The 10,779-nt window shown below is 35.3% G+C and overlaps 1 protein-coding gene across 1 annotated transcript; it reads left to right on the top strand.

Moving 5' to 3' along the window:
• Nucleotides 1–707: 707 nt before the first annotated feature.
• On the top strand, nt 708–1,148 carry LOC133196993 (uncharacterized). The gene has a single exon (XM_061332835.1). The coding sequence runs from the start codon at nt 708–710 to the stop codon at nt 1,146–1,148; it is 441 nt and encodes a 146-aa protein (XP_061188819.1).
• The last annotated feature ends 9,631 nt before the right edge of the window (nt 1,149–10,779 follow it).

The raw sequence follows: 10,779 nt of genomic DNA, 5'->3' as shown, positions 1-10,779 counted from the left end.
AGAAAATTTGCTTGAAACACCAATAGAACTTTCTGACGAGATCCTTGATGATGATGATCCAGAGGTCAAAAAGGTTACTGTGAGGGCTGTTATTAAAAGTGAATCAAGTTTGGATGATGATAGTGTTGAAAGATTCATCAACTACCATTCATCTTGGTACAAGTTGAAGAAAAGTGTTGCATGGATTCTCAAAATAAAGAAGAAACTGTTTTTCAGAATTCAACACAAGATAAAAACTGTTCGTGATGAACTGTTCTGTGACAACTCGCCAGAATCTCTAGCCACTGAGACACGTTTATGAGCACAAGATTTGCAAGAAGCTGAAATTGCCATTCTAAAATTCATCCAAAGAAAGTTATTTGTACCAGAAATGGACCAGCTGATAAAAGGAAATCATGTGAAGCTAGGCAGCAACATCAGAAAACTTGACCCTATTTTAGATGATGGACTCATTCGCGTTGGAGGTCGGTTGCACAGAGCCAATATGCCCTTAGAAACCAAACATCCAATCATCTTAACTAAGGATCATCATGTGTTAACTTTGATATCAAGACAGATACATTATGAACTGAAACAGTGGTAGAAATCATATGTTTTCTATGTTAAGACAGAAGTAGTGGTTAATACATGCACCTTCCTCTATCAGGAAGTTGACTTCGAAATGTGTAGTATGTCGTCGCCAAAGATCCAAAGTTGGAGAGCAGAAAATGGTTCAATTACCAGAGGATCGCTTGGTACCTGATGAACCGCCATTCACTAGAGTTGGTGTGGATTATTTTGGCCCTTTAGAGGTGAAGTTGAAGAGAAGCCACGTCAAACGTTATGGTGTTATATTCACTTGTCTTGCCAGTCGTGCTTTGCATTTAGAAGTTGCTTCCTCTTTTACTACAGATTCGTACATCAGTTCCTTACGTCGTTTCATTGCACGTAGAGGTCAAGTGAAGAAAATCCGGTTGGACATTTGGACCGACTTTGTTGGAGCAGATCGTGAGTTGCGAATTACAATTAAAGACTGGAATGAATCACCGATTCACGAAGCAATGTTACAGAGAAACATTGGGAATTCAATGCCCCAGCAGGTTCCCATCATGAGGTATTTTGGAGAGAATCATCAGGACTGTAAGAAAAGTGATGAACAGTGTTCTTAGAGAGCAGATTTTGGATGATGAAGGACTCAGTACGCTCATGTGTGAAACAGAGTCGATTCTCAATGACAGACCTATAACCAGGAGTTCGGATCATTATGATGACCTGGAGGTATTGACACCAAATCATCTCTGGTTGATGAGAAGACATCCAAATTTACCACCTGATGTATTTACAAAAACAGACAACTACTGCAGACGTCCTTGGAGGCAAGTTCAGTATAAGGCCAATCTCTTGGAATCGATGGGTGAAAGAATATTTACCATTACTACAAGAAAGTCAAAAGTGGTATGAGTTTAATAGGAACCTGAAAGTCGGTGATGTGGTCTTAGTTGTGGATTCAAACGCTCAATTCATGGCCCATGGGAGTGGTTTTTGAGACTATTCCTGATTGTTTTGGACTGGTACGACAAGTTAAAGTAAAGACCGCAACAAACATTTTGACGCGTCCAATAGATAAACTTTGTCTTGTTCTGGAGATGGATAAACCTTGATTGTGAAATCATTTCATGTATTGTTAGAAACTTTTGTACTTGCGTTTCCATATTTGTTGCTTATCCTTGGCACCATGTTACATTTTGTTTTTGTGCAGTCTTACATTTGACATGTACATTTGATTGTATTCTATTATAGTTAATGAAATTGTTTCACATACTGTTCGACAATTAGGGGGCTGGATTGTTATAGCAAATTTAACATTATACAAAACATTTTTCCGGATTTGGTTTGATTGTTAGATTTTTTCCAGATTTGGTTCCAATATTACAATTTCCGCGGGTGCACGAGCATTTACAACTTTAGAAATTGTTTACCAGTGTTTAATAGTCACTGTGTTGATTATCATGTTTGTCTTCAGTTTTCCCGTGAGAGAAAACTTCTAAGTTGGTAAGTTTAACATGAAATATATTTGTGTATTGTTTCATAAGAAATTTTTACATGCATAATTGTTATCAATTATATGTTTACAAAGGTGTTCAATGTTCACCTGTTAAGGTATAATTTTTACCGACATGTTAGAAAGTTCGCATGAAAGATAAATGATCTGATGACTATATGTGTAGAAAATTTATGTCATGATAGGTTGATATTTATAATGTAATATTGAAAGTTAAAAATTTGCTGTGATTTTTGCATGAAATTATTTAGTGCATGTGTACTCGACAATAATCATATTTTTCTAGTAACGGTAATTCATTTGAAATTGTGTGATTTGATAGTAATATGAATTTCATATGTGCTAATTTACTAGGATACATGTGGAATATTTATTGTAAAAATGTTGTTTACAAAGAACATAGAGCATTTATTTATTTAATGGAGTGATGTTAATTTGTCAGTAGTTGAGTGTGTGGTTTATGTGTAATATCAAATACTTATATACAAGTTTTCTATGTATTTACAGTAAATCACATCACATCGATGTCACTGGAACTAAACAATAGAGGATGTGTATTTACAAGGGAGTTAATTTCTCTGTGAAATTGATGATAGTCAGTACACAGAGGATAATAAAATTTTTCTCGTTACGTAGTATTGCTAAAAATAATTGTACGACATGTAAACAGTATTATGGAAGAGTCGTGTTACTAGGTTCGGTTATGTTGGCTACAGCCAATGAGATTTCACTATAGGGTAAACGTTTTCGATTATTGAAGGGGTATTAGGGGTATTATTAAGTAGTTAGTTTCTATATAGCTAGTGCGCACGCTAGCCCGAGTTTTTTTTTTAACATGGCATCTCGGCGGGTACAAACTTCCTTTTCAGATGTGAACAGAGAAGTTTCAAGCCAGCAATCTGAATTATTTAAACAGTCTGCAAGATAATATGATGGATAGTCGATTTTTCGCTTTCCAGCAAAAATCAACATTAAAATGGGGTATTAGATATGAAAGTGTTTTTCCACTCCCGGTAACAATGGCGGCGCGCATGGACAGCGTGCTGTACTGAAATTGTCCAATATCACGGTGCCTACCTCGGTCCATACTGGGTATTGTAGCAAATTGTTATTATTTTAAATGTATGAAAGGGTCTAAGATTTTCTGGGCAGTAGCGGGTTTTGAGTTTCTTAAAGTCGCATGATGACGCGAGCTCGAGTGAACCGGGTACTGCTCCAACCAAATCTAGTTAATGCTTTTCTGGGTCCGAAATGGATGAAAAAGTTGATGAGAACGAAACGTCCCAAAGAACACCCTTGGTGTGACGGTACGATTTACAACGTTATATTTCTTTTAGCTCTAGTCCGAAATATCTGACGTTTTCCAAGCGTTTTTTCACGATTTTGATAATTATACGTTCCAGGAAAACGTCGGAACCGGCGCCATTATGAAAAGTGGAAAATCGCCGCCCCCCAACTGAACTCAATTTCCGATACTTGCAAATCGAATTAAATGTCAAAACCACAACTTATCAATAGCGCAATGCTTCTAGTTCTAAACAATATCGCTTAAAAGAAAATATCATTTCACATTTCGATACAGGTCTCACGAGATTTTAAAATCCACGAAATCGAAACAAACCTCGACAGTTTGATAAAATGTTTTCAATAGACACTTTTTATTACAAAGGAACAATAAAAGCGATATTGGTTAAGTACTAGAAGCACTGTACTGTTGATAAGATGTGAGTTAGACATGCATCGCATATATCGAAAATCGGACCCTAGAATGCCTCCGGCTGGAGGCGGCGAATTTTTCATAATGGCGCCGGTTCTGACGTTTTCCTAGCACCTAAAGTATCAAAAATCGTGGAAAATGTCAGGTATTTCGTACGTATTTAGCTCACGAATTAAAAGGGAAAAGAACAGTACTTGATTTTTTCAATGAGATTAAAAAAACGGTGACAAGTGAAATTTCCTGCGTTATCAAGGTACTTTTTGAGTATGAAGGCTGCCTCACCTGATACGAACAGAGTTACAGCTGTGAACCGACAAATAAGTTCATGGAGTTACAGCTCTCAATGCTGTCTATGGTATTACCATCATAACTGATACTTTTGAGGTTAGCGTTCAGAACAGTAACACCAGACGCAATACGGAAAGCCTCGCTCCATTTCGCACAAAACGTATTGCGTGTGGATTAGTTTTTTAAAATGATATACCGGTACTATATCTTTAATTTAAAAAAAAAAAACCCATATAATTCGTAATATTGTTCTCTATGTATTCATACCTTATATCCTTTTATCATTTGTCTACTATAATATTTATAATACAATTTCAGTTTTTTTAAAATCTTTTTAAGCCCTTCCCTATATCCACGTACAATACTTAAAATCAGTAGAAATTTTATATGCATCAAACACATTATCAATTTAAAGTTAAAATGAGAATTTACGTTAACTGTATTTATTATATATCCATGTTGTATATATACTGACCTAACTTTTAGTCTATGATTGTACTTTAAACATACTAAACCGTATATTATTTTATAAAAATAAATATCGTATTCTTTGAAACTCCTCTATACGTATAATTTGTTCAGAAAAGTTATAATAATTAAAATTATACAAAATAATATAAATTTAAATGACTAATCAGCTGCTGATGGTTTATAAATTTGACTGTGATATAAATAATAATAATAAATTTATTTTAATTAAAATTTATTATTTATTTTAATTATAATCCATAAAAATGTCTACATTTATTATTTTATGAAAGTTTAAGACGTTCACGTCATGCAGTGAGATGTAGCACCGTGCAGTATAAAGGACCCCCTACCCCCAATCCCCGCTGCTTATCTCAGGAGCTGTGTTATCGATGGAACAATACAACATGGGTATGATAAATTAACATTTCCTAATTAAATACCCACAAAATTATGCGTCATCTTTAATTGCTCACTGTAGGATACACTGTAGGATACATGTCTGTTTAATTTCTTTATCTTACCCAGTTGTGAAGTCACGTGATAAGATGGATCTTCAGAACGATCACGTGGATGGACGCCAGTATCATGGGTCAAAGGCGCAGGCATATCTTTTTCAATATTCGTCCACTGTCCAGTAGAAGGTAAAATGTTTTAACAGCTGATTGCAAAGGGGGATGGTCGTTTTTAGGTCACCTGAGTCACTCAGGTGACCTATTGCTACCCGTTTTTGTCCGTCGTCGTGCGTCGTCCGTCGTGCATTAACATTTTCAACTTCTTCTCTAGAAGCGCCCAACCAATTTAAACCAATTTTGGCACATAGCTTTTTTGGGTGAAGGGGAACAAAAATTGTGAATTTCATGGTCCCTGCCCCTCTAGGGCCCCAGGGGTGGGGTTTTAACCACCAAAATTGATGCAATCTTTAAAAATCTTATCTTTACTCCTGAACATCAAGCAGTCAAACTGTTGGCATGATTGTAATTAGCATTGGGCCCTCTACCTAAATTGTGAAATTCATGGCCCCAGGGTCATGGGTTCTGGTGCTAGGGCAGGGCTCTATTGATTATATAGTGATAATGCATTAATTCTTTGAAAATCTTTTTCTCTGCTCCTGGGTATTATTTAAACATTTAATTCTTTGAAAACCTTCTTCTCTGCTCCTGGGAATTATTTAAACAAACTAAGAGCATGACTATGACAGGCATTGATGCTTTTTCCAAAATTGTGAAATTTATGGCCCCTGGGTCAGGGGTTCTGGTGTTAGGGCGGGGCTGTATTGATTATATAGTGAAAATGCATTAATTCTTTGAAAATCTTCTTCTCTGCTCCTGGATATTATATTAACAAACTAAGTGCATGGTTATGACAGGCAATGATGCCTTTTCCAAAATTGTGAAATTCATGCCCCTGGGTCAGGGGTTCTGGTGTTTGGGGGGCGTGGACTCTATTGATTGCATAGTGAAAATGGATTAATTCTTTGAAAATCTTCTCTGCTCCTGGGTATTATTTAAACAAACTAAGTGCATGGTTATGTCAAGCATTGATGCCTTTTCCAAAATTCTGAAATCCATGGCCCCTGGGTCAGGGGTTCTGGTGTTAGGGCAGGGCTGTATTGATTATATAGTGAAAATGCATTAATTCTTTGAAAATATTCTTCTCTGCTTCTGGATATTATATTAACAAACTAAGTGCATGGTTATGAAGGCAATGATGCCTTTTCCAAAATTGTGAAATTCATGGCCCCTGGGTCAGGGGTTCTGGTGTTGGGGGGGGGGGCTATATTGATTACATAGTGAAAATGCATTAATTCTTTGAAAATCTTCTTCTCTGCTCCTTGGTATTATTTAAACAAACTAAGTGCATGATAATGGTGCACAAGGTTGCTGTTTCCAAAATTGTGAAATTCATGGCCCCTGGATCAGGGGTTCTGGTGTTAAGACGCGGCTCTATTGATAATATAGTGAAAATGCATTAATTCTTCGAAAATCTTCTTCTCTGTTCCTGAACATTATTTAAACAAACTAAGTGCATGGTTATGACAAGCAATAATGCCTTTTTCAAAATTGTGAAATTCATGTCCCCTGGGTCAGGGGTTCTGGTGTTAGGGCGGGCTCTATTGATTATATAGTGAAAATGCATTAATTCTTTGAAAATCTTCTCTGCTCCTGGATATTATTTAAAAGACTAATTGCATGGTTATGACAAGCATTGATCCCTAATCCAATATTGTGAAATTCATGGCCCCTGGGTCAGGGGTTCTGGTGCTAGGGCAGGGCCCTATTAATTATATAGTGAAAATGCATTAATTCTTTAAAATCATTTTCTCTGCTCCTGGGTATTATTTAAACATTTAATTCTTTGAAAGCCTTCTTCTCTGCTCCTGGGAATTATTTAAACAAACTGAGTGCATGACTATGACAAGCATTGATGCCTTTTCCAAAATTGTGAAATTCATGGCCTCTGGGTTCTGGTGTTAGGGCGGGGTTCTATTGATTATACAGTGAAAATGCATTAATTTTTTGAAAATCTTCTTCTCTGCTCCTGGGTATTATATAAACAAACTAAGTGCATGGTAATGGTGCACAAGTATGCTTTTTCCAAAATTGTGAAATTAATGGCCCCTGGGTCAGGGGGTTCTGGTGTTAGGACGGGGCTCTATTGATTATATAGTGAAAATGCATGAACTCTTTGAAAATGTTCTTCTCTGCTCCTGGATCTTATATAAACAAACTAAGAACATGGTTATGATGCACAAGGATTCCTTTTTCAAAATTGTGAAATTCATGGCCCCAGGTGTTGGGGAGGGGGGGGGGCTCTATTGATTATATAGTGATAAAGCATTAATTCTTTGAAAATCTTCTTTGCTACTCCTGGTTATAAGGTAAACTAAGTGTGTAGTTATGATTGACAAGAATGCTTCTTCATGAATCATGGCCTCTAAGTCAGATGTTCTGGTTTAAGGAAGGGACTCTATTGATAATGTAGTGAAAATGCATTAATTCTGGTAAATAATCCTCTCTGCTCCTTAGTGTTGAGCAGTTAAATAAAGTGCATAGTTATGATGAACAATTGTGCTTCTTACAAAATTTTAAAACTTGTGGTCTTCAAGTTTTGGTGTTTGGGAGGGGGGGGGGGGCTATATTTATTAATAAAATGAAAATCTGTTAATTCTTTTAAAATCTTCAACTAAGTGCATAAATATGATGATGAGGGTACCTCTACCAAATTTATGAATTTCATGACCCTGGGGCATGGGTTTTAGTGTTAGGGTAGGGGTGTGTTGAATCTGTAGTGAAAATGCATTATTTCTTTGAAAATCTTCTCTGCTCCTTGGCATATCGAAGGCAAATAGAATTAAAGTTTTAATAAGCAATGATATTTTTACCAGATTTTTGAACATCAGGACCATTTGGTCAAGTTTTCTGGTCCAAGTCAGGGCTCTATTAATTTGTATTCAACTGAGAGAAGTTGTTCCCCTTGGCAATTTACTTTTGATAATTAATCACTGTAAATAATGTATTTGAAAGTTAATAGAATAAGAGAATTATGCCAAAAAATTTTATTGAATAATACAAAAAGTACTTTCATAGTTTTAATGATCAGATAGACTTGTAAATAATAAATAGATAAAAATGAGACAAAAATAACTTATTAAATGTTCTTCAAAGACCAAGAGAGGCCAATGTGAGAGGTGGGGTTAAAAATAGTACAGAGGAACTATTAGTTTGTTAATAGTCTGCATGGTAATAGTGCTAAATGGGGGATAAATTAGAATTTAATGTATGAGTTGTTGCTGAATACTAGACTAATTAATTCATTGATTCTGATCATCCTATGTCTCTTGCTTTTGGGCAACAAAGCTTCATCTGTCAGTTTATTTTTTACTCTATGGATCCTCTAAATTGTTGTATTATACAGAGGTGACCTGTAAGGCCCTTGGGCCTCTTGTTTCACTATACAAGAGTTGTCCCAAAAAGTCGTAGACAGGGAAAACAATTTAGTTTCTCTTCGCTAGAATAACTTTCTTTTCTTATCGTAGTAAAAAGCCACGTTTTAGATCGTGAATTCCAAGTTTCATGATTATAACAAAGCAAGCGTAAATTACTTTTCTTATAACGTCATGCTAATTTCTTAAGTACTGCCCTGTGTGCTTAACACGAGGTTCTTAAGCATTTCATTGTCTCATTGATTTTTTAATATTAGCAAACCACTGAGGGACTCATTAAAATTCACCACTATCCATAGTTTTTTTTTAAAAAATCAGATTCAAATTTCAGTCCTTGTGGGAAACAGAGAATGCACACAGTTTGACGTCGTCGATCGGTGACCCATGACGTTCCTCACCGTCTGAATTTAATAAACAGTTCTATACTTCTTATAGGGCTGGGACGATACAACTTTTTCTATATCGATACGTATCCCGATATTTGAGCCACGATACGATATGTATCACGATATGTTTAATTGGTTATAAATTCTTTTTTTTTATATTGAAATGAACAAAACATTTCTTCACAAATAAGAATAATTTATCCAAAGAAGTTGCATATCTGTTGTAAAACTTAATTATTTTGCACAAGTGGTCTTAATTATTATGTATTTCATATTTATATTTATATTAAGCATATTAATTTTATATATTAAACCCAAAATGTTAAGTAAACAAAGAAAAACATAATTCAGAATTTTTTGGACGATATGTCGATATATCTTCATACGTATCGATATGCGTATCATCCTAACATTGAATCGATATTATCGATATCTCGATATATCGTCCCAGCCCTAACTTCTTATAGACCTAAATATTTTCGGTACGGAGGTGAAAACTGTCCTTGAATCTCTTATACCATTTATAAACAACTTCTCTACTAAAAGTCTAGTGTGTAATGTAACTTCTCTTATCTTTTTTGTCCCTGAAGTGGACAAACCACATTTGAAACAATTTTATTACATCCCCCGTGCGCTGCTGACGCGTTTGACGATGTCGTTTGCATCAAAGCTCAATTCCAACAAAAATTGAAAATTACGACAGCAGTCCTCTGTCTCTGATGCCATTTATGTAAAAATTTTGACATATAACTAATATTTTGCTTCTTGTTTCATTGCTATAAATTTGAGTGTTATGTTTAACATATTACCTGATAAACAAATGCAATTGGAATAGATACATGCATAAATCATTCCGGATTTTGTTTGTGCGCCGACAGACGATACCCGTCTACCTATAAATCGTCATTATAGTATTATTACTATGAAAGATATTTATGATTTCATTATTTTAAGGAACATTGAATAGATATGGCTATGCAAAATTTGGTTAGTATTGGTTGAATGTTTACAAAGTTATAAACATTGTCTACGACTTTTTGGGACATCCGTTGTATAATCAATAGACCCAGGTGCCATGAAATTCACGATTTTGGAACAGGCACCCTTGCTCATCATAACTATACATTTAGTTTGTATGCTTTATACCAGGAGCAGAAAAGATTTTAAAAGAAATAATCCAGTTTCACTACATAATCAATAAAGTTCCCTCCCACTACACCAGAACCCCTGACCGAAGGGAAACATGAAATTCAAAAATTTTGGTGAAGGCTCCCCTGCTCATCATAACCATGCACTTAGTATGTCTTCCAAATACACAGAAGCAAAAAAGAGATTTTCAAAGAAATGATGGAATTTTACTATATAATCAAAAGAGCCCAACTCTAACACCAGAAAGGTTCGAAATTTACACGTTTTCCAGAATCAAAGTTAAGGCTAGCTTGCGAATGTTGGCGAAAGCCTGTCCACTTCTCTAAAGAGAATAACTATTTGTATATGCATTTTTAAAGTGGACGGCTAATTCTCTGTTCATTATTCATATACAATTAATTTTTTATTGCTATGATTTCGGACATTGTGCATCTTTATACTCCAGTGTGGGCCCACATTGGTTGAATAAATTTTGTATTTTATTCTATTGCTTACAGGTAGAAACAGGCAAATACAAAAGAAAAACAAGCTAATTCAGAGAATTTGTGTCCCCCGCTTAGGGGAAAAAAGAAGAACACAGTTCGGGGGTGGGGTGGGGAGGGGTTGGGTGGGTGGGTGGTCACACTGCCCTTCTGGATTTGTAGAATTATTAAATGTATACATGTATATTGAAGCAAATTTAAAAAAAATGTCAATATGGATATAAGGATTTGATTGCTTATGCTTTAATGTGTGTATAGAAGATTCTTTTTAATATATAGAATATTTATCACACTGTAATAAT

The sequence above is a fragment of the Saccostrea echinata genome, unplaced genomic scaffold, assembly GCF_033153115.1.
Source record: "Saccostrea echinata isolate AGI-Se365-2 ecotype Australia unplaced genomic scaffold, CSIRO_AGI_Sech_v1 ptg000030l, whole genome shotgun sequence".
Classification (NCBI taxonomy): domain Eukaryota; kingdom Metazoa; phylum Mollusca; class Bivalvia; order Ostreida; family Ostreidae; genus Saccostrea; species Saccostrea echinata.
Note: the sequence above shows the minus strand (reverse complement) of the source record. Positions and strands in the feature narration are given on the sequence as shown.

Coding starts and splice junctions, on each gene's coding strand:
- LOC133196993 (XM_061332835.1), top strand. CDS start 708: ATGGTTCAATTACCAGAGGATCGCTTGGTACCTGATGAACCGCCATTC.